The 24720-nt window shown below is 41.8% G+C and overlaps 3 protein-coding genes across 7 annotated transcripts in view; 2 read left to right on the forward strand and 1 right to left on the reverse strand.

Moving 5' to 3' along the window:
- LOC129859362 (arf-GAP with SH3 domain, ANK repeat and PH domain-containing protein 1-like) overlaps positions 1-2857 on the forward strand; it is a 69538-nt gene extending 66681 nt beyond the window's left edge. For all 4 annotated transcript variants that reach the window (XM_055929058.1, XM_055929061.1, XM_055929060.1 and 1 more), the window contains one exon: positions 1431-2857. In XM_055929058.1, the coding sequence (XP_055785033.1) occupies positions 1431-1505 (75 nt within the window). In that variant the 3' untranslated portion in view covers positions 1506-2857. The remainder of the gene's footprint in view (positions 1-1430) is intronic.
- A 780-nt stretch (positions 2858-3637) lies between these two features.
- On the reverse strand, positions 3638-6827 carry eef1a1l3 (eukaryotic translation elongation factor 1 alpha 1, like 3). The gene is made up of 7 exons (XM_055929064.1): positions 5910-6827; positions 5649-5828; positions 5237-5533; positions 5002-5152; positions 4668-4924; positions 4239-4473; positions 3638-3989 (listed from the first exon to the last, which is right to left on the reverse strand). Exons 1-7 carry the CDS (start codon positions 6051-6053, stop codon positions 3877-3879), a joined length of 1377 nt encoding a protein of 458 aa, XP_055785039.1. The 5' UTR covers positions 6054-6827; the 3' UTR covers positions 3638-3876.
- A 112-nt stretch (positions 6828-6939) lies between these two features.
- fam49bb (family with sequence similarity 49 member Bb) overlaps positions 6940-24720 on the forward strand; it is a 36596-nt gene continuing 18815 nt past the window's right edge. Inside the window, exons 1-2 of one of the 2 annotated variants that reach the window (XM_055929066.1) lie at positions 6940-7034; positions 19379-19467. The gene's annotated coding sequence lies outside the window, so the exon portion shown is untranslated. Of the gene's footprint in view, positions 7035-9496; positions 9680-19378; positions 19468-24720 lie in introns of those variants that run through there. The other variant, XM_055929065.1, reaches the window with a different exon arrangement.

The raw sequence follows: 24720 nt of genomic DNA on the forward strand, positions 1-24720 counted from the left end.
AAGCACCCCCACACCGTCACACCTCCTCATCCATGCTTCATGGTGGGAACTACACATGCGGAGATCATCCGTTCACCTACTCTGCGTCTCACAAAGACATGCCGGTTGGAACCAAAAATCGTACATTTGGACTCATCAGACCGAAGAACAGATTTCCACCGGTCTAAAATGTCCATTGTTTGTGTTTCTTGGCCCAAACAAGTCTCTTCCTCTTATTGGTGTCCTTTAGTAGTGGTTTCTATGCAGCAATTCGACCATGAAGGCCTGATTCACGCATTCTCCTCTGAACAGTTGATGTTGAGATGTGTCTGTTATTTGAACTCTATGAAGCATTTGTTTTCTGATTTCTGAGGCTGGTAACGCCAATGAACTTATCATCTGCAGCAGAGGTAACTCTGGGTCTTCCTTTCCTGTGGCGGTCCTCATGAGAGCCAGTTTCATCATAGCGCTTGATGGTTTTTGCAACTGCACTAGAAGAAACTTTCAAAGTTCTTGATATGTTCCGTATTGACTGACCTTCACGTCTTAAAGTAATGATGGACTGTCGTTTCTCTTTGCTTATTTGAGCTGTTCTTGCCATAATATGGACTTGGTCTTTTTACCAAATAGGGCTATCTTCTGTATACCACCCCTACGTTGTCACAACACAACTGATTTGGCTCAAACACATTAAGAAGGAAAGAAATTCCACAAATTAACTTTTAACAAGGCACACCTGTTAATTGAAATGCATTCCAGGTGACTACCTCATGAAGCTGGTTGAGAGAATGCCAAGCATGTGCAAAGCTGTCATCAAGGCAAAGGGTGGCTACTTTGAAGAATCTCAAATATAATATATATTTTGATTTGCTTAACACTTTTTTTGGTAACTACATGTGTTATTTCATAGTGTTGATGTCTTCACTATTATCCTACAATGTAGATTTAAAAAATAATAATAATAATAATTAAAAACCTTTGAATGAGTAGGTGTGTCAACTTTTGACTGGTACTGTATAAATATATTTTTTTAAATATAATTTTCCTTTATTTTATTAGGAAAGACCTAGGTCTCTTTTTCAAATGTGCCTTGCACAATACAACACAAATATACACAATATATATATATATGTGTATATAAGATTGAGAACAATCTTATATACACACACACACACACACACATTAAAATACAAAAACACAGTCATGGGAAGCACAAGTAGAACATCACAAATCACCCAATGGTGGGGAAGTGCCAAGATGGAGGCGCAGTGGCTTGAGAACAATCTTGTAAGTCATCTAGTGTATATATAAATAATTTGGTGTTACCTTAAACTAGTTACAACTTTACCGTACTCACACTGTCAAACAGACCTAATAGCTGGCTAAACATTGAACAAGAACACCTGTGCAGTGCTATTCTCAACTCACACATTCTCTCTGTTTCCTTTCAGATCGGCCACATTGAAGGGCACCCGGAGAGGAAAGGGGTGTTCCCAATGTCCTTTGTCCACATCCTGAGTGACTGACAGCCAGATGAGGCTTGCACTAACCCCCCCCGCCCTAACCCCTAGAAGTACCCCTGTACTGTAAATAGCTACTGTAACAACCTGACGTGAAACCAGTGTTCTAAAGAAAAAAAAACCAAGTAGGCTCAACTAGCCACTGGATGCTGAGCACATCCATTTTGTAAATAAAAATGTGTGTATTTTTCCTCTTACCAGTATTATCTTAACCTTAGAGCACGACCTATGGCTGCCGTAGCCACTCTTACCCTAAAGTGTTTGTTTATGCTGTTACTGTGTATATATGTATGTAAATATATTTGTGTGTGTGTGTATATACATGTTTTATTGTACAAGCATACATGCGTTCTCTGCCTGCCAGATAATAACCAAGTATCAGGGCAGCCGTGTTTGCATTTTATCTGTAATCATTTTACTAGTCATCCCTGATATCATTGCTTGCATTTCTGGAGAAGGCCAAATATGAAGGAATAGGAAAGAGATCTTGTCACTAGTCTCTCACTGTTTCCTCATCCTACACCACATTAGACTGGAGGCACATTCCCGTACTTGAGATTTTCATGTCTCCAACTGAAACCTACCAGGATATCTCAGCTAAGGATTAAATATGTATTCATTCAATGTATTCCTTGTTCTTGCTCGCTTTGTGTGTACATGTATTCGGATTGTTTTACAGTATTGACACTTGCTGCTACTGTATGGTGGGATATCTGAAACCCCTGTGGAACCGCACAGGTCACCAGTAGTAGACTCCTAACACCGTTTCACTCTGTCAAGTTATCTTCAAGCTGTACTATGTGGAATTGAGCGGAGTGCTATTTAAAAAGCCACTCAAATCAGGGTTTGAAGAACCACTTCTGATAGCCACTAACACTCACAAGTACATATGGGAAGGTCAATGTCAGTAAGCAAGAATGTGAAAATTCTGATGGCCTGGAGAGATTTGAACTAATGTCCATTGACATTTCAAACTTAGTTATGTGGCGTCAATGATTTCCAGACGAGAGCTCCACTGTTAAGGATACAAACTAAAATGTAGACAGTGGATATTTATTAAATCCAGCAAGGCAGTCAAGCAGAAATAAAGTTCTGTCAGATAGGGTTTTCCTCAGAACGCCAAGTACTTTTTCAGATGACAGGCAATTGCAAATAGTGAACAGGATATGTACCCTTCACTCCCCATTGACTTCATCTCCTCTGGTTTCAACCCATGTAAAGGAATATCAACCCCAATCATTCCATTGTACTAATAAAAGTGTTGTAATGGATGATGTCTTTGCCATTTATGCTGAAAATAAGGGCAACATGTAAAGTGTTTGTTCCATGAGCTGAAATAAAATATTCCGTTCATGTTCCATATGCACAAAGCTTCTCAAATTTTGTTAACATCCCTTAGTGAGCTTTTCTCCTTTACCTAAATAATCCACCTCACAGTAGCCAACTAAACAGCATGATTACAAAGGTGCACCTTGCACTGGGGATAAATGGCCACTATATGCAGTGCTCACATGTCTCAAGTTGAGGGAGCATGCAAACTGTAGGAATGTCCAGAGCTGGTGTCAGAATTTTATGTTCATGTCTAAGCCGACGCACAGTCACCCCCCCCCCCCCCCCACGTCCAAATCTTATTGGTGATATACACATGGTTAGATGTTATTGCGAGTAGCGAAACGCTTGTAACCCAGCCTCAACCACATGGATGGCATTGCAGGTGAGCAGTTTAAGTCAACGTTGTGAACAGCGTGCCCCATGGTGGCAGTGGGGTTGTGGGCAGGCATAAGCTAAACTGCATTTTTATTAATGTCAATTTGAATGCACAAAAATACCGTGATAAGCTCCTGAGCACCATTTTTTTAAATTATGCATCCAAATGCGTATCTATTCCCAGTAATGCAAAACCCGTAGATTGGGCCTTATTTCATTTCAATTGACAATCCTCAATTAACATAGCTAAGTAAAATCTTAAATTGGTTTTGGTTACATTAACTTAGTATGCCAATAGAATTAGTGTCATCAACCATGGTGCCTTAATTTTAAGGCTAAAATATCAAGTAAAGAAACTTAAGTGGTTGCTGCTAAAGCCAAGGAATAGTCACAAGTTTACATTCGCCACAGACAGAACTTCAGTGAAACAGTAATTTTTAAGTACTTTTATTTGTCAGAAGCTTTTCGCACAACCTTTTACATTTGTCTAAAACAGGCCTTTCAATTGTTTAAGTTACTACAGATGGTAGTACAAGCTTAGAGAAGCAGTTTTTTCCCCCCTTCAAAAACGCAACAGTGCTTTGTATTGCAACACAAATATACACAAACAATAGTCAACTTAAAGCTTTATCCTCAAGCTCTTTCATACCAGAACTGCTAATAAAATAAATTATTTTGAGACTTGGCCTTTCTGTGCATGCTTCTTTGATCCATGGTCCTTATCCACTGACTTAATGACTCCCACAGCAACAGTCTGTTTCAAGTCCCTCGCTGCAAACCGACCTGAAGATGGAACACATGGATAACAAAAAAAAAATATTGTTAAAACCAAGTCAGCCATATTTTAGGTAAGGCACATCTGGTGAACAAGTAGTAATTTGTCCAAAGACAGACATTATGCAGAATCAACATTTGGATTGGTTAGAAAGCCATGAGCTAATAAAACATTACACTAGAAAATGTACCACTTAGTTCCAAATGTTCCATGCCCACTACCAGTGGTGTTGCCTGAAAATATTGAGAGAAGGGTACCTAAAGAAGGGTAGGTGAAGAAACTCTCCACACAGAGGGGTCTGTTGGGGCTCATCTTGACAGTGGCAGCATCACCAGACTGCAGGGTCTGGGGAAAGTCCTCCAGCTTCTTCCCTGTGCGACGGTCAATCTTCTCCCTCAGCTCTGCAAAGCGGCAGGTCACATGGGTGGTGTGGCAGTCCAGTACGGGAGAGTAGCCAGTCTTGATTTTGCCAGGATGATTCAGGATTATGAGCTGTGGGAAGACACAAAGACTTCAGTTAAACAGTACTGGGCTACAGAACAGGCAGAGGGATCTGCACTAGTAAGTAACAGATTCACATCCTAAACCAGGGAAGATTTGTTTGACAAACCATCAGTACATTAGATAACGGGACACTTGCCTTCAATACGGAATTGCCATGTTCAGATAGTGACATTGCCCTGTACCTGTGCCACAAAGCTGTTCACATCAGAGGGAGGGTCATGCTGGGCGTTCCCCGCCACATCACCACGGCGGAGGTTCTTTACAGACACGTTCTTGATGTTGAAGCCCACGTTGTGGCCAGGCCCAGCCATCTGCAGACCCTCGTGGTGCATCTCAATGGACTTGACCTCGGCAGTCAGCTTGGCGGGAGAGAACATCAGGGTCATGCCGGGCTTCAGGATCCCCGTCTCGATCTTCCCCACTGGAACCGTGCCCACTCCTGTAGAACAGGGAAAAAGCGACATTACAACTACTCACAATTTGTGACACATGTAGGCCCCATGAGCCACCCCTCACCTCCAATCTTGTATACATCCTGCAGGGGCAGCCTCAGAGGCTTGTTGGCTACACGCACTGGTGGATGGATGGAGTCCAGGACTTCAAGTAGAGTTCTCCCATTTGCATGCCCTTGTCCGCTCTTGACTTTAGAGCCTTTGAACCAGGACATCTACACAGCAGAAGAGGGTTCATGCGTCACAGGTGGATAAAAATTATACTTAAATGTGGATGACTGCGATTACAAATGACTCACTTTCTGAGATGGGGCAAGCATGTTCTCACCGGTCCAGCCAGAGATCGGAACAAAAGGCACAGCAGTGGGATCATAGCCGATTCTTTTGAGGAAAGTGCTCACGCTTTTGACCACTTCACCAAAGCGCTTCTGGTTGTATGGTGGCTCAGTCACATCCATTTTGTTTACAGTGACAATGATTTGCTTGACACCAAGCGTGTAGGCGAGCAAGGCATGCTCCCTGGTCTGGCCATTCCTGGAGATACCAGCCTCAAACTCCCCTTTGGCCGCAGACACGACCAGTAGGGCAACATCAGCCTGAAATTAATGGTGAACAAAGGCTTAAGAATAGGTTACCACCAACACCAGTAATTCACATTGGCCTAAAGTGTTAAAAGCCCCCAGGCAGATACACTACAATGGGCAACGTCACCTGTGATGTCCCTGTGATCATGTTCTTGATGAAGTCACGATGGCCTGGAGCATCAATTATCGTGATAGTGTATTTGTGTGTGTTGAATTTCAGCAATGAAATGTCAATGGTAATTCCCCGCTCCCTCTCAACTTTCAGTTTGTCTAACACCCAGGCATATTTGAAAGAGCTCTTGCCCATCTGTAGGAAGAGAGAATTTAAAATTAGTTACAGTAGTAGTTGCTTAATACATATAAAATGTTGCACCAATTAGTTCCTTACCTGGGCTGCAGCCTTCTCAAACTTCTCAATTGTTCTTGGGTCGACACCACCGCATTTGTAGACCAGGTGACCAGTGGTGGTTGACTTTCCGCTGTCAACATGGCCAATGATGACCACGTTTATGTGGGTTCTCTCCCTCACCATTTTCAACTAACTTCTGCTAACAGATAAACTTCACCCAAAGAAGCCTCTAAGAGTACAGTGCTCGAATTTGAATATAATAATTGTTTGCGTTACCCTAGTCTAAATACTTTCGTACCTCACCGTCGTAAAGGACTGCTGTAAAATGTAGGTGACAATTTATAGTCGGGGCTCCAGTAATGTTTTGATTGAAGTCAGGCATGTGCATTCATTAATGCAGCCCATCAATCAGCGCACCTGTGCAGCCCATCAATCATCGTGTCCTTTTCCCCCGGTTCTTGAAGTAGGCTAATCACATATCAGACGTGACTGGACAGGTGAAAGCCAAGGAGCAAAGTTCTTGCTTAACGCTAACACAATCATGTTAGATCAGTATATCAAAGAAGGGAGAAAGGAATTGTATTTTAAGTATTTCGAACAGTTTTCATAGCCTACTTTGGTTTTGAATATTATGTTCACACTTTAATTGTATGAAAATGTAGGTCTAAATTAACATGGAGTTGCAATTTAGCCTACATACTGGCTAAATGGACGTTTACTTTCCACTTTAGACTATAGCCTGTGTATTATTTGTCGAGGTGGTTATTGTTTCACGTTCAACTTGGCCTGATATATGTTAGCATTTTTTAGGCAAATATTGCTGCGTGCTATTCTTTTTTTTCTTGTGTATTCGGCTACACGTTAATGTAACACGAAATTGCATGACATGTTTCAACACACTGCAAATACAATTTTAACTCGGCAACATAAAGACAGTTATATTAATCTGGCTACTGTAGCCGCGACCCGTGGGTCCGTTGTGTTCGATTTGCATTCAATGCAACCTCTCGCGCGTTGTTGAAGTTGGAACCTGTCTGTTGCACAATGACGTTAGACCAACCCGGAAATAGCGGACAACTGAAGCAAATCGTTATTCTTTGAGCTGCTAGCGTGGTAGCTACCAGGTGGAGGACGACTGCCTTTTCTTGCACTTCGAGCATTACGGTAAAAACAATTAAGTAATGTTACTTGTAAAGATGTCTCCAACATAATATTGCTTTGTTATTATTGATGTTTGGCTAAGTGAGTGTGCTGCTGTGAATAGGAGCAGAGTATTCAACAGGAGGATCATTCATTGGGGTCTGTATACTGTAGGTGCTTTTTAGCAACGAGGGTGTATTCACTAGCGTCGCTTTCAATTGTATTGGGTTGCACAAAAACTGTCCGTGGGAAGCAAGACGTTAAATACAATTCCATTTCAATTTAATGGGCCGGTGGCAAGGACGGTTGGTCATTATGACGGGGGAATTTGAGACCAAATATCTAAATAATAGTATTATTAAACAAACTTTCCAAACGTGGGTCTGTTGTAGACACACTTCCTCTCTGCTTGTCTTATGTCAAAATAAAATTCCTTCACGTGCGCCATAATGTGGACGAAAAAATGAATAACTTTTGGGGTACTTTTATTTTGACATGAGGTAACCAGAGATGAAGTGGGACTGTTTGGAAAGACTGTTTAATAATATGATATACGAGTTTATGACCTAGGTACCGATACCTGATAAGCATTCATATTGAATATGAAGATTAAGAATTTGAAATAATTTCCATCCCATTTAAACCCCCTTCCATTCCTTTGCTGCAGTGTCTCATACCCCGAACGTGGAAGTGAAAATGTTCAGAAAGCTAGTGTTAGCCTTTAAATGTCATGCTTGTAATGTGACTCGGCTTTGGTCTATTGACATGATGTTGAGTGCAAAATCTGCTGTACAAATCTCACACGCTTAACCTCAATGCTCTGTATGTAGGCTATGGAGTCACATGACTTATGGCCTACTTTTCCGAACCATAATTCAAATCTGAGATGTAGCCTACAGAGACCAATAATGGAATAATGGAGTGTTATTACAAGTTACCAGCACAACTCTACAACCATATTCATTTCACTTAGGATTGGCACTGATCTGTAGTGTAAAGATGTTTGAGGTGACAGTGCTTAGATTAGGGACATGTGGTTGGCAGTAAGACTATCAAAGAGGTACACTGTGGTCCATCATATGACTGTTACCTCCATGGCTCATCAGAGGGTAAACAGGCTTGGCCAGCATGGTGCTTGTATGGGGCAAACACACCACTACCTGTCCTTGTCCACTGTAGGAACAGATGCTGTAAATAAAGTCTATCTCGTTGTGTTATATACCGTATGTGGTTATCAGCCATGTCGCAAGAGAAATATAGGCTAGCTATAATTTTGCTTTTAATCTTCGGGAAGTTGAATCTAAAGTTACCAATTGGGAGTTTTTTCCTCCATGTGGGAGCATCAAGATCATTACAAGTTGAAATGCCCGATACGGGTTTGATGGTGTTTTTCCTGGCTTCTGGCCAGCCATTGCAAGCATCTGAGAGAGTGGTTGTCCACTTTACAATACACGTTATGACTGGGGTAGAGGTGGTGAGGAAAGCTGTGAGGGAAGGTGTGAAAGTTGTAATGTCCATTGACAGATCTGTAAGACAGGCTACTTATACCAGTAGTTGTTCCTGCTGATTTGCATGCAAACCAAAAGGAGGAAGCAAGGCCTTCAGCTGTGGTGTGCGTTGAGGTGTTTTCTTTAAGAGATGTAGACAGACTTCCTTTGTCACTTCACAAACTACAGATAGCAACAGTACATGTGGATGATGAGGAGATAAGAATATCAGTATCAATCTGCATCTGATCTGTGAGAACCATTTGGCTTTTTTATCAAAACATCATTCATTTTGGTGCATGCCCCAACCATGAGAAATGGGCCATTTGAATTAGTCATTATCACATACCTGTAATTTAATGGGTTATTAACAAAGAGAAAGATCATTTTATATTAATCCCATAAGACTAGTGCAGCCAGGCCAGACAGATCAGTAACAACTATGAGTATTTCTGCTGCCTGTTCTCACTGCTCAGAGAATGGTTGGCTTTGTCTACTTTCTGTGAACTCACCATTAAAGCCTCTCACTTCAGTGGTAGCTCAATTGAGTTGACCCAGTAAATTCTCTCAAATGAATCTCAATCTACTCATCCTGACTTCATAAAGGACTGCGTTGCATTTCAGTTTAGTCTTGATCAATTCTGGAGCATAATTTATTTTTAGAAGATACATGCTCTACATGCTTTGTACAAGATACAAGATACTCTACATGCTTTGTATTCCCAGTATAGGTTCATGCATTCATTCTTTGTTCATCTGACACAACTTTATTACATTATAATAACACAACAATATGTTATCCTAATAAAAATAACATACTAAGACAAATATTTGTGACCTCTAGCCTTCCTGAGTGACAGTTCTTTCTTACATTTAGATTTACATTCACATATCTTTATTACTGTTGGCTACTATTGTTCAGTGCATTTTTATTAATAGCTGTAGGCTACTTTGACGTCAGCGTGGATTCGCAGGCTGTAAACCCATTTTTCATCCCGCTCCCCTGAACACGCCCAGTATTAAGAAGCGGTGGTGGACTCTGTATCCTGGTCGCTCTTGATAGAGTAGTTTTCGTCCTGAGATTTACCAGTGAGACAAGACTATTCAATGAATTAACGGGAATAACTGTCCGTCGCGATGTGATACACGGACCATTCTGTTCGCCAATCTCTGATCATAGTTGTAAGTATTGACAACGGATTGCATTTGTTGTCCTTTGTATCAGTTTCTTTACAGGATAACGCTACTGGCGAAGGCTGCGTGGCGGATGGAGGTGATTGTAGTAGCCGACATGTGCTTTGAAATACGGTGCTCATATCTTTCATTGCAACTGAAGGTACGCGAAATTTCAATGTACACATTTTGGGAGGGATAGAAACGACTGTTCGCACGTTTGGCTCATCGGCGCGCTACAATAGTTACAAAAATAACTGTCCGCTTACTGTGTCAGTGCTCACAAACAAACTTTGTAGAGCTGTATTGCAGTTCACATGTTTCGTAAGGCAATCATTTTTGTTGATTCGCACTGACTCGCTTATAGGGTTCTTTATCCAACCGACGGTGGGACAGCATACATAGAACTAACCGAGGTTGAATTTCACCTATGAAGTAAACTAGATTAGCATTCCTAATCGGTTATGTACCACCAAGCAACATTTGAGCTTTCACTGTATTCATCTCTTCTGATGGATACTCACAATCATCAATTCAAAATCAATAGGCAGGCAGTCTACAAATATGTTGATATCATGACATTTATGTTGTGTGTTGCATGGCCTGTGGAAGCGTTGTATCCACTCACTTCAGCGATTACCTCAAGAAAGGGATGTATTTGAATAAAGCTAACGTAAACTCACTCACTTTTGTACGGAATGGGGTGAGTTTACGTTAGTTAAGTGCAGTGGGTCCTCTTACTTTTTGTCGGACACGTTCTGTCTTGTTATTGTTGGCTCTGCTGTCAAACAGACCTAAAACACACAAACGAAATATGCGTTGTTATTTTAGAAATGTGTGCCCAAAAGTCGACTCAAGACTAGTGCATTTCTCTTATACTTGCTTTGTTTTTGTTTGGTCCTGTATGAATGCCCCAAATTCCTGACCCTCGCGTATTGGCCGAGGAAGACGGGAATCTACTGGTGCAAGTCCAGGATTCAGCAGGTCTGTTCTTTGCACAAGGGCAACTTAAAAAGCCCTCCTGGCTGTGCTTAACCGATGTCTCTCAGCTACACTGCATGTCTGTGCATGTCTACAAGCACCTTTTGAGAAGACATGACACTTTACTCATGTAGTGGAAAAAGTCAAGGTTCATCTAAATAGCATAGCAAAAACAGCAGAAGCAAGGGCAACTTATTTTTAACGTATGTGCAAGGACAAAGGTATCTCGATCGAAACGTGGTAGGCATAGCCTATCTACAGGGACATCATGTCTTATGAAATATTGGGGTCATCAACCTTTGCTGTTGCTTCTGGGGCCTTTGCGCCCTGCCTTGAAAACCAACCTGGACTCGGGTAGACATAACATAGTAAATGTAAATATGTTAGCTAAAATGCTAAGTATTTGCAAACTAGCTAAGTAAGTAGTTGTTAAAGTTGCTAAATGCTAATGTTGTCCGTGATGAGATTCGAACACGCATCCTTTGGTTTGCTAGATGTCCACGTTAATCTTTTGTCTTATATAACCATACCAAACACAACATATGATACCTATTTGACTGTTCCGGCTTTACATTTACTATGTTACATCTAGTCTATGCGACCAAGCTGTGAAAACATATCTGACGGAAGTGCAATAGTGTTAGCTCGGCCTTCTCTGGTTAGCAGATTTAAAACATGCGTTGGAGGGCGCCTTTGTTGTTTGTCTCTTGCTATGTGCTGTAAAACATCAGAGAAGGGTGATGTTGAAATTGTGTAGGCAGGGCCTATAGTTGTTGGGGGGTGTATATTGCTGGGAGTAGTTAAAAGGGGACTGTGTAGGCCTACGTTTTGTATGCTATTTCTCTGATGTGTCTGTGTATGAGTCAGCTCTGGGAGATGCTGACTGGTTCTGTGAAGTATTCCTCTTAACTTTCTCACTTCCCAATCCCTGTCATGCCACTGATCAGAGAGGGACAGATAATGTACCCTCATCCTCTCTTGGGTAGGAAGCATGACTGTCCATATGGACCTCAAATATCCTAACTGAAATGTAACCAATCGTTCTTGGTTTGAGGAGAACATCATCTCTCCTTACATGTCAATTGATTGTATGATGGCACTGTATTATAGGAAGGTTATGAACACACTTAACTCTTTCAGCAGATGCTTCATCATTAGCATTCCAGTACCTGATCCATTTATCAGTCTCTCTCTTGTATGTGGTGTGTATCTTTAGCAGGTACATGCAAAATGGCCTTTGCATTAGACACTCAACATTGGGCTATAAATAACCTGGCCTCTCCTGAAGATAAAGGGTTGAGGACAGAGTATCCTTAGCTTCCTGGCGAACAGGTGTATTCATTAGTACCCACTGTAGCGAAACATTTTCGAGTTTGTTATTGGACAAGTTCAGTTAGTCCCTCCTCGTTTTGGTCAGTTTGCTTCCATTAGGTTCCAAGTGAATACAGCCCTGCATCATTCACGCACGTGCACACACACCACCACCACCTCCTGTCTTCTGAAGGTTAAGATGAATCCCATACATACATTTGATTTGATTCGATCTCCCGAGTGGCACAGCGGTCTAAGGCACTGCATCTCATTGCTAGAGGCGTCACTACAGACCCTGGTTCGATCCTGGGCTATATCACAACTGGCCGTCATTGGGAGCCCCATAGGGCGGCGTACAATTGTGCCAGCGTCATCCAGGTTAGGGTTTGGCCGGGGTAGGCAGTCATTGTAAATAAGAATTTGCTCTTAACTGACTTGCCTAGTTAAATAAATGTTCAATAAATAAAATCATGGGCTGTTAAGCTGGGCATGCAAGCCTTCTGTCCCACCCACGTGTCAGTGGACATCATAGAGTGGGGATGCTACACCACAGATGGCACATCAGCAGGGGAGAAATTCATCTTTCACACCTCCTTGTTGCCACAGCGCCCCCGCACCAAATCTCCATCCTACAGTACATAATGCTGGAGCCATCTTATAGAAAGTAGTGTTTAGTTGTCAGCCTGAGAGGGGCCTAAGCAGTGAATTACCCCTGCATACTTCTGTTTGGAGCATTTTATTCAAAGAAAGTTTTCTATTTTGTGTCAGCTATTAATCCATGAAATTATATGCAGGCTTTATTATAGGACACGGAAGAAGCACAAAAAGCTATTATCTTCTTGTACCCCTACCTTGACTCATCATCACATAAAGCTGCTGTTTTCAGAATATCTGACCAGCCAACTTGAGACATTTTTAATTTCCCCCCTATCAAAGCCTGAAAGCAGCTGCCTCTCCCTTTTGAAGCCATTTGTAATTATGCCCTCCGACTGTGAAATCGAGATGACTCACAGTGTGACTCCACCAGTTGCATTCTCTTCCTTATTTTCAGTCTCTAGGCTACATGACAGCTCAATCGTGTTCTCAACTTCCTTTTTTACTGTGGTAGTGTATAGTGGTAGCCCTCTACATTTTGAAAAGGTAATCAGCTTTGCTTGGGTGGGATCTGTCAGAGATTGTTACATTTTCTAGTGTGTTCGGAAAGTATTCAGACCCCTTATTCTAAAATTGATTAAATATTTTTTCCCCCTCAAGTCTACACACAATACCCCACAATGACAAAGCATAAACAGTTGTTTTGACATTTTTGCACGTTAATTAAAAATAAAATACTGATATCACATTTTACATAAGTGTTCAGACCCTTTATTCAGTACTTTGTTGAAGTACCTTTGGCAGTGATTACAGCCTTGAGTCTTGGGTATGACGTTACAAGCTTGGCACACCTGTATTTGGGGGTTTCTCCCATTCTTCTCTGCAGATCCTCTCATGCTCTGTCAGGTTGGATGGGAAGCGTGGCTGCACAGTTATTTTCAGTTCTCTCCAGAGATGTTTGATCGGGTTCAAGTCCGGGCTCTGGCTTTGCCACTCAAGGACTTTGAGACTTGTCCCGAAGCCACTCCATGCATTTTCTTTGCTGTGTGCTTAGGGTCATAGTCCTGTTGGAAGGTGAACCTTCACCCCAGTCTGAGGTCCTGAGAGTGCTCTGGAGCAGGTTTTCATCAAGGATCTCTGGTTCTTTGCTCCGTTCATCTTTCCCTCAATCCTGACTAGTCTCCCAGTCCCTGCTGCTGAAAAACATCCCCACATTATGATGCTGCCACCATGCTTCACTATAGGGATGGTGCCAGGTTTCCTCCAGACGTGACCCTTGGCATTCAGGCCAAAGAGTTCAATCTTGGTTTCATCAGACCAGAGAATCTTGTTTCTTATGCTCTGAGAGTCCTTTGGGTGCCTTTTGGCAAACTCCAAGCGGGCTGTCATGTGCCTTTTTTTACTGAGGAGTGTCTTCCGTCTGGCCACTCTAACATAAAGGCCTGATTGGTGGAGTGCTGCAGAGATGGGAGAACCTTCCAGAAGGACAATCATCTCCACAGTTAAACTTTGGAGCTTTGTCAGAGTGACCATCAGGTTCTTGGAAATATTTTGGTACCCTTCCCCAGATCTGTGCCTCGACACAATCCTGTCTCGGAGACTCTACAGACAATTAGTTTGACTTCATGGCTTGGTTTTTGTTCTGACATACTCTGTCAACTGTTTGACCTTTTTATATAGACATGTGTGTGTGCTTTTTCCAAATCATGTCTAATCATTTGAATTTACCACAGGTGGACTCCAATTACGTTGCAGAAACATCTCAAGGAGGATCAATTGAAACAGGATGCAACTGAGCTCACTTTTGAGTCTCATAGCAAATGGTCTGAACACTTATGTGAATAAGATCTTTCTTTTTTTATTTTCAATAAATGTGCTTGCCTAAATGCCAGCGTCACGTCTGGAGGAAACCTGGCACCATATCTACGGTGAAGCATGGTGGTAGCATCATCATGCTGTGGGGATGTTTTTCAGCTGCAGGGACTGGGAGACTAGTCAGGATTGAGGGAAAAGTGAACGGAGCAAAGTACAGAGAGATCCTTGATGAAAACCTGCTCAGGACCTTAGACTGGGGCAAAGGTTAATCTTTCAACAGGACAACAACCCGAAGCACACAGCCAAGAAAGCGCAGGAGTGGCTCTGGGACAAGTCGCTGAATGTCTTTGAGTGGCCCAGCCAGAGTCCGTACTTGAACCCGATCAAACATGTCTTGAGAGTAGAAGTCGACCGATTATGAGTTTTCATTACCGATTATTTGAGGACCAAAAAAAGCAGATGCCGATTTATTTATATGTAATAATGACAATTACAACAATACTGAAGGAACACTTATTTTAACTTAATATAAAACATCAATAAAATCAATTTAGCCTCAAATAAATAATGAAACATGTTCAATTTGGTTTAAATAATGCTAAAAAAAAACTAAGTATTGGAGAAGAAAGTAAAAGTGCAATATGTGCCATGTAAGAAAGCTAACGTTTAAGTTCCTTGCTTAGAACATGGGACCATATGAAAGCTGGTGGTTCCTTAACTTGAGTCTTAAATATTCCCAGGTAAGAAGTTTTAGGTTGTAGTTATTATAGGAATTATAGGACTATTTCTCTCTGTACGATTTGTATTTCATCTACCTTTGACTATTGGATGTTCTTCTAGGCACTTTAGTATTGCCAGTGTAACAGTATAGCTTCCATCCCTCTCCTCGCCGCTACCTGGGCTCGAACCAGGAACACATCAACAACAGCCACCCTCGAAGCAGCGTTACCCATGCAGAGCAAGGGGAACAACTACTCCAAGACTCAGAGCGAGTGATGTTTGAAACGCTATTAGCGCGCACCCCGCTAACTAGCTAGCCATTTCACATCGGTTACACCAGCCTAATCTCGGGAGTTGATAGGCTTGAAGTCATAAACAGCGCAATGCTTGATGCATTGCAAAGAGCTGCTGGCAAAACGCACGAAAGTGCAGTTTGAATGAATGCTTACGAGCCTGCTGCTGCCTACCATTGCTCAGTCAGACTGCTCTATCAAATATCAAATCATTGACTTAATTATAACATAACACACAGAAATACAAGCCTTAGGTCATTAATATGGTCGAATCCGGAAACTATCATCTCGAAAACAAAACGTTTATTCTTTCAGTGAAAGACGGAACCGTTCCGTATTTTATCTAACGGGTGGCATCCATAAGTCTAAATATTCCTGTTACATTGCACAACCTTCAATGTTATGTCATAATTACGTAAAATTCTGGCAAATTAGTTCGCAATGAGCCAGGCCGCCCAAACTGTTGCATATACCCTGACTCTGCGTGCAATGAACGCAAGAGAAGTGACACAATTTCACCTGGTTAATATTGCCTGCTAACCTGGATTTCTTTTAGCTAAATATGCAGTTTTAAAAATATATACTTTTGTGTATTGATTTTAAGAAAGGCATTGATGTTTAAATAAAGGTGTAAAAAAAACTGCAAAATTGGCGTCCAAAAATACAGATTTCCGATTCTTATGGAAACTTGAAATCGGCCCTAATTAATCGGCCATTCCGATTAATCGGTCGACCTCTACTTGAGAGACCTGAAAATACTCTACTCTCTCCATCCAACCTGACAAGATCTGCAGAGAAGAATGGAAGAAACTCCCTAAATACATTTGTAATCGCTACCAAAGGTGCTTCAACAAAGTATTGAGTAAAGGGTCTGAATATTTATGTAAATGTGATATTTCAGTTTATTTATTGAATAAATTAGCAAAAATTTCTACCCCTGTTTTTGCTTTGTCAATATGGCATATTGTGTGTAGATTGGGGGGGGGGACTATTTAATACATTTTAGAATAAGGCTGTAACGTGACAAAATGTGGAAAAGGTCAAGGGGTCTGAATACTTTCCGAAGCCACTGTATGAGTGTTTGTTCACTGTCATGGAAAGAGTGCATGGTATTTTCAGTAATCAACTTGGGCTGGCCTAGGCTCCCATTAATGCAGGTTTTTATTGCCTGCCTGGTGCTTGTAATGCGAAAGGAGACGACTGAGGCTGCCTTCAGAGCTACAATTCTCCACAGTGCCTAATTTGTTTTAACATATTTTGTTGGAGTGTCACCTCCATGCATATAGATCTGCCTCAGTTTTTGTCGGGGGGGGGGGGGGGTCGATGCCAGGAGTTAGACCTTAGTTAAGATGCGTTTCGTTCCTAAGGCTTATGTAACCGGCTCTAGTTTGAATATGATCATCCCACATCCCCTTGAATAAAAAGCGTGAGCCAGTTTTCCTCCTCGGTTCTAAGCTCTATCTCACACAGTGAGCAACTGGAAGCTGTTGCCGCGGTAACGCACATTTTAATTGAGAATGTATCATACATGTAAAACAACACCAGCTAATTGAACAAATTGTGTCCCTCGCTTCGTAGTCAGTCGACCTTTTTACTACTCTGACAAACAGCTCACTTTTTGCTCATGAGTGGATCATTCTTATTCAGCACGACACGACGGGGGAGAGGAGAGCTGCGACTGCTTATCCTCTAAAATGCAACGTTGCTTTGTGTCTTCTAATTACTATGTTTTAAATTAGCATTGGGATCATCACACAAACCTAATATTCTTGGAAAGTCATGTTCCCAACTGACCCTGGATCTGCTGACCATGCAAATCATCATGCGTTGACTCCACATCAGCCGCTATTGATTTGAATGATGGCCTGCTTCATAGTGACAGCACGTTGTCGTTTCCAACATGTGCTGTCCCACATTGACCTCTCTGTAAATGCAAACACGTTTGTTGGCGGTCCGTTTATTTTTCACAGACTCAAGGAAGTTCCGTTTCTACACTACACAAATTGCTGTTGTTTCTCTCCACTTAAATGCCCTGTGCATTTATGATGCTCATCTGTTTTTCGGGGTACCGTTATTGCGATTTAAAGAAACCTGACATGCAATGGGTCAATCAATGTTTCTTTCACATGCATCAAGCACTGACCCTAGGGTGTGTCAATGAATGCTCACTCCAGATGCAGTGTAGCTACAACCGGTATAATATGGGACCTGTTTACCAGGCCATTATCACAATGTAATTTAGAAAATTAAGTCAACTACCGTCCTACAATCAGGGTCTAAATAGAATCTATATTCAAATTGTTGTTTGCTTAGTTCTCTCAGGCTTAATTCTGCCTATCGTGTTACATATTAAGACGTGTGTGTGTGTGTGTGTGTGTGTGTGTATATAATAGAAATGACAAGTTGACCCAGCAGTCTCTTGTACAGCCTGTATCTTAGAACAGTGAATACAATCTAAACCAAAGCTCTTATTCCACATCACATTGGTGGGGTTAAAGCGTAGTACCTCTCCAGCGGTGTTGCTAAATGATCCTTAAACTTATTCCATGATGCCTTGGCACCGATGTCACTTAATTTCCAAAGTGACAAACCAAGTCCATTTTTATTTGATATAGACCCAGAGCCCCTTGCTATGGCGATACTTCCCCTTTTAAAACCTACAGAGTATCATAAACAAACAGTGGTAATAAGGTTCTACAGTGAAACATAAAGGGTGGTTTGAAAGGAAGTAGATATTTGATATCCCATTTCCACAAGTATAACTATGAGGGGACTTTGAGCACAAAGTTCTTCAGTTTCTAAGTCTTGTGTGGATTTCAGCCAACTCCAAGCAGAGTTATCTTTGAAAGTTTCTCTCCAGAGCTCACTCGGAGTGACTGACTCGTTCGGTTGTTGTAGGCCAAAGTCAAAGAACTAGAAGTCCAATCACATTCATGCATGAGCACTGCTAGTTCATTATGGCAGGCCATTTGTTCGCAGCCTATTCGTATGCAGGCTGATGAATCGTGGAATAGTACAGCGCCCCCGGTCCTAATTGTCTCCGTCTGCTGAACCTGCACTCAACCACACTCCAGAAAGGGCCAGAGAACTTGAGAGGAGTGTGGTTGGGGTTCATGTTCAAGTAGCTTTTCAAATCCAAATGGTTTTAAAAGATCAGGTTGAAGGATATCTTGTCATGAGGGTTCTCTTCACCAGTGATTCTCAAAGGGTGGGTCAGAAGTCTGGACCCAGTGCTGGGACTGGTCATTCTTGGGTCAGTTAGCTATAAAGCCTTGGTTGTAGTTATCAACATGGTTACGTCTATTTGGTGTGTCAAATTCAAAAGGCTTTATTGTTGTGACCATAGAAATACAATGTCTATGGTTGTGACAATGAGGACCCCCCCCCCCCCAACTTGCACCTCAAAACATTGGCTGATTTTAATTGCAGTGAACACAAGTTTTGGTTGAACAAACATTAAGAATGTTTTGTCTGGGCCCTATTGTAGCCTAACAGGAGGAAGTGTACTAGGGAGTGCAGTGGAAAAGCCGAAGTACACACTGAATGAGAGGAAGTGTTGCACAATAGGAAGTGGTGTGCGTCTGGCCGCTGTGCCTCCCAGTTTCTACAAGACTGCTGCAACGTTGCGCATCTCAAGAAACCCAGTCTGCGTGAGAATCACGAAGGGCTGCACCTGTGACTGACTGTTGTCCAATAAATTCTCAAACCTCTGGTAACATTGCATTCGTGTGGCCTGTAATGTTAAGTGTTCAGTAATCTAGGGATAATCAAGGTCCTGGAGGTTGGAAATGTTTGTTGTGGCCAAGTGAAACTTTTGACCTCTTACATGATAATTGGACCAGAGGGGTAGACCAAGAGGAATGTTGAATATTGTCCAGGTTAAGTTTTGTCTCAAAAAGAAGAAGGAGCAAGAAAATTAGTTGATAACGACTGTTCATATTTGTTTTGGGAGGATGATTTGACTCACTGTGACTTAATTAACCTTTGTTTTCAGACCCTGACCTCCGCTGGAGGACTGTGACCTTGGCCACCCGCCAGGCTCGGCCTCCTTCCTCCTGACTGACACCTCCAGAGCTTCTGCTGGTTAGTATTAACACAAAGTTACCCCTATACGCTGATCTTGTGTCAGTTTTGCATTTCCCCTACTAATGGTAGGTTAGGATTGGGGGAAGGGGAAACGGATCCTAGTTCTGTAACTAGGGGAATCTTCCCCCCCGGAGCTATCAACACCCACTGCTGTCATGTCCTGACTCATCTAACTTTAGGGTTCAACTGTAACACCACAGCAAAATATGCTATTCTGCTACAAGGCCTTTCTATTGGATTCTTTATACCTCAAGTGGAAAATGACTTTGTGGAACTTCAGCTCTAACTGCGGTCACTCTTAAGCATAGTTATTTTTCTCTTAATTTTAAGTTCCTGTTATTGATTGGAGCTAGAAGAACGCTGTCGTTTTACTTTTTCCCCGTCAGGGTCACAATGTGAACACGGTTTGTGTAATGCTGGTATGGAAATTAAGTGCGTTGTGGGCCATGGATTCGGTCGGAGTAATGCGGGTGCCTCCACTTCCTGCTCTGTTCTCCAAGGCTGGTGGCAGTGCTGCTTATGTAACTAGGGTTTGTCACTGGGTCACCAGGGGTTGTCTGACCTCACGGAGGTGAGGCTGGCAGTCAAGACGAAGTGTTGGAACGTGTTTTTGACAGCAAACGAGCTTAGTCCAGTGGCTTAGGTCTTTCTATCTGATTAATAGTTAGTTCGGCCGGGTTTCTGTCTGAACATTTGTGATAGTTTGTTTTATTTTTGTTATGCTAGTTTAGCCAATGTAAAATGGCTAGCTAGTTAGCTGTGCGTGCTAGTAGTGTTCTATCGGTGATGTCACCTGCTCTGAGAACTTGAATTAGTTCTTTGTGGAGTGACAGATAAGTTGTAGGGTGTGTTCAGAGGGTTCTTAGTTCGAGCTCAGGTTGAATCAAGGAAGAGGGACGGAAGCAACACTGTTACACTAGGTCCCTGACCCTCACACATTCAGTATTTTGTGTTGTTATATCAAAGGCAAGGTGTTCTTCTGTGGAGGCTAATATGTCTGTTGTGTCCTAGTGTGGCTGTATACAGATGGAAGCTTTTACTGTGATTTTCTGGAGCACCTCACCTACACAACAAGCCCTAGCTACAACTAAGCCTAGAATCTTCCACAGCTTCCTTTCAGACACACTGGATCAGTCAGAATTAGAAATGGGTGATAACATCACTATTACAGTTCCTGCTTGTGGGATTTTTTCCTCCCTTGTTTATATTTTCCCTTCAGTCTCCTTGGAGACCGTTACCATGGCGTGGCAGCGGAGCTGTCAATCTTGGGCCTAATCAGAGGTGTCAGAGCACGTTGTTACATTACCTGCCCTCCTGTCTCGCTCCACAGCTTCCCACCTGTCTGTCTGATACAGCTGGAGACAATCCAAGCCGTCTAGGACTAAATAAGCCAATACCATTTTATATGTTCTGTGTGGTATGTTTGGTTAAACATCAGTTCATGAAGGGTTTTACATTAAATCCGTAGCCTAACTGAAATATCATGATTATCATGCAATTTGTTACTTGTTAATGCAATAATGGCTTGGCTAAAGCTGCATTGGTGTCCCTGCGAGACTCAAATCCACCGGGTTAGCGCGAAACCTAATCTATTTTAGCTAGCTCAGACTTCAGTCTGTGACTCTTTGGCCAAGAGATGGGAAGTGGTAAGTTGTAACTACAGAGTGGAGATGATCGAGGGAATGCGGCATTCCTTTCACTGAACGCTAAGGTAAGATTAGCTTCTGTAAACTAGGGGAGGTGTGTACTGTAGTAAAGTAGCCTGAGGTAAAGCTTTTCACTGTAGCTCTGGTAAAAAAATATATATAATAATGAGGCAGTACTGCCACCAGCTGGTGATGTAAAAAAAAATATATAATCCGTAGACTATGGTATGATCAGTCATACAGTGCTTAGAAAGTCTACACGCCCCTTTCAGTCTTCACATTTTGCTGCCTTTTAAATTACTTCTAAAAATTGAATCGATTTTTTTCCTACCGATATACACAACCTACTCAACTTTTCCAAAGTGAAAGACAAGTGTATATACCTTTTCCCAAATTGATGCAAAATAAAACATGTATTCACACCCCAGAGTTAATACTTGGTGGAATCATCTTATGCACCCATTACAGCTGTGAATCATTTTGAATGAGATTCTACCTTTTCACAACTCTTAGGGCAACATAGATTGTTTTGTCAAAATAAGCAGGATTGAGACCGGACCATTATCAACACTTATTGGAAAGCCATTCTGTTGTGTCTTTGACATAAAAAATTGGGAAATTGTCCCGCTGAAGAAAAAAAACTCTATCCCAGGGTTAGTTATTCAGACAACTGAGGCAGCGTTTCCGCTAACTTTTTATCTGGACTTTGCTCCTTTCATATTTCTTTAGATCCTGACAAACTCCCCAGTCCCTGCCGGTGGCAAGCATACCCATAACATGACGCTGCCAACACAATAATGGAAATATAAAAGGATCAAGAACACTGCATTATCTCCACATTACTGGCCTGGGCCAGAAAGTAAACATAATGAATGAAGCCTTTGTTAAAAAATAAATCTACCTCAAATCATCCATTCTGTTTGCAACAAGGGTGTTAAGTAATACTGCAAGACAAGCAAATAAATTAATGTTTTGTCTGAAATTAAGTGAAGTGAAACTCTCTATTTTCATGTATTGTGGTGGCAGAATTGTGCAATGGGTATGGTTTTCACTGGAAGGGACTGGGGAGTTTGTCAGAATAAATATGATTGGAGAAAAGCCAAGGTCAAAAGTTAGGAAAATCTGCCTCAACCTAACCCTGGCATAGTTTTATTTTTCAGCTTGGCAATTACAAAAAAAAATAATGCCAAAGCCATACCAGTCACAGTCCTGACATAAGTTTGCTTGAAAATCTAAAGGTTTGAATATTGTTGTCCATCAATGACTCCCCACCAAATTTACTGAGGTTGAGCAATTTTTGACAAAAACAATGGGTCGATGTTGCCCTAAGAGTTGTGCAAAGTTAGTAGAATTTTATTTAAAATGATTCACAGCTGTATTGTCAGCAGCATACCACCCTGCATACCACTGCTGGCTTGCTTCTGAAGATAAGCAGGGTTGGTCCTGGTCAGTCCCTGGATGGGAGACCAGATGCTGCTGGAAGTGGTGTTGGAGGGCCAGTAGGAGGCACTCTTTCCTCTGGTCTAAAAAATATCCCAATGCCCCAGGGCAGTGATTGGGGACACTGCTCTGTGTAGGGTGCCGTCTTTCGGATGGGACGTTAAACGGGTGTCCTGACTCTCTGAGGTCATTAAAGATCCCATGGCACTGGTGTCCTGGCTAAATTCCCAATCTGGCCCTCAAACCATCATGGTCACCTAATAATCCCCAGTTTACAATTGGCTCATTCATCCCCCACCTCTCCCCTGTAACTATTCCCCAGGTCGTTGCTGCAAATGAGAACGTGTGCTCAGTCAACTTACCTGGTAAAATAACGGTAAAATAAAATAAAATTGGCCGCCAAAGGTGCTTCCACCAAGTATTACCTCTGGGGTGTGAAGACTTATGGGTCGTTCCACGAAAGGGTCCCTTTGATATTTTAAGTAGAAATTGTGCACAAATATTGCATTTTAAAAGCCTGTTACATTAAATGAAGTGCTCTTTTGGGAAATTCAATCAATCTTTTTAAAGTTTTTTTTATATATATATATGAATAAAGACTCACTGAAGTCCCAAAATTCATTGGCAAGTCACTTAACCCCAACATTTCTCGAAGGTTTTACTATCATTGTAAAGCCCTAGTTATGTTGCTTCGTCAGTAATTTCTGATGATTATTATTTACTTCATGTGATTTAGGGATTCATTTTAAGGAAACAAACAACAACCTGTCCCTCATTTTAAGGTTAACCCTATAGTGAAACTATTCCTTTTTTAAATATTTTTTTCAGAAGAAACACGGAACATCTAATATTCAAATCAGTGTAAAAGCAGGTGAGCTGGTTCTACTCTTTCACACAACAAGCTTCCATTCCGCCTGTCACAAGGGGATTTATGGCTGATTTTAAAATGTCATCAACCATGTTACAGCCAACCCTGTTACTTTATTTGGCTGTTATTAATGGGAACGTACTATGGTATTTTTATTTAACCTTTTGAGATGGGGAAAATATTTTTTTTATTAAGTTGAATATGTGGTCTTTATAACAGAATGTAAAAATTAGGTGAAATAAATGTTGTTTTTTACCAAGTTACACTACTCAAAAGGAACTTGAACTTTTTTATTTAACCTTTATTTAACTAGGCAAGTCAGTTAAGAACAAATTCTTATTTACAATGACGCGCCGCCCTACTGGACTCCCAATCATGGCCGGTTGTGATACAGCCTGGATTCGAACCAGCCTCATGCTCTGAGATGCAGTGCCTTAGACCGCTGCGCCACTCGGGAGCCCACCTACTTGGTGCAATGACCCATATGCAATCAAGACATCTTCATTGTTCTAATTTTTGGAATTTTTGGAAAATGTTCAATCATTTGTCTTTCACTTTGAAAACGTGGATTAGGTTGTGTAGATCGGTAGGGGGGAAAATGGAATGTAGTCCCTTTTTGAGATCACATTGTAAGGTGGCAAAATGTGAAGACTGTGCAAGGGGTGTGTAGACTTTCACTAGCAAATGTATATGATGGGTTGTGCGTTTGATTAGTTTGTACAAATGTCTTAATGAATATGTTTCACATGTGTAGTCACTGTGTAGTGTCATAACTTTTCATACTGCCTCCACCATCCGTTGTTTATTGACTTACTCTGTGTAGCCAAGCATTCTCTGAGCAGTAGTACTCCTTGGCCTTTGGAACTGCAGTGTTTCACAAAATGGCAACTACACATACAGTACAGAGAGACACTCATGGATCGTGTGGATGAAGACGATTTAGGCGATGTTTTTCACTTGATAAAGTGCCTTCAGGAAATTTTGTCATGTCAAAAATATCTGTGACTTTCTTTTCGGCGAACATCTGGGAGACTGCAACACACACAGGCCCCACATCCCCATGAATAGGAAATGAGAGATGATATCGTTTTGTGGTGGGTGATATGCAGAGTGGCTTGTTGTGTCTGATTATTTATGTTCCTGTAGGGTTGACATGCTCTTCACCTCGGCAGCCTCCGCTCCCCTGAGCGTCACACTAGTTGTTCGCTCTTTCTCTTTGCTCTCTCTCTGGGCCCGGCCTTTCTCTGCAAGCTCTCTCTCTCTCTGTCTCCTGTTTATCTTGCAGACGTCTGTCTG

Source organism: Salvelinus fontinalis, chromosome 7, assembly GCF_029448725.1.
Source record: "Salvelinus fontinalis isolate EN_2023a chromosome 7, ASM2944872v1, whole genome shotgun sequence".
Taxonomy (NCBI): Eukaryota; Metazoa; Chordata; class Actinopteri; order Salmoniformes; family Salmonidae; genus Salvelinus; species Salvelinus fontinalis.

What these genes read in the sequence shown, in the direction of transcription:
- eef1a1l3 (XM_055929064.1), bottom strand. Translation starts at nt 6,053, where the DNA reads ATGGTGAGGGAGAGAACCCACATAAACGTGGTCATCATTGGCCATGTT. An exon ending in GGATGTATACAAGATTGGAG is followed by an intron (nt 4,925 to 5,001) that starts GTGAGGGGTGGC and finishes CCTGTTCTACAG; the next exon opens with GAGTGGGCACGGTTCCAGTG. An exon ending in TGAACAGCTTTGTGGCACAG is followed by an intron (nt 4,474 to 4,667) that starts GTACAGGGCAAT and finishes GTCTTCCCACAG; the next exon opens with CTCATAATCCTGAATCATCC.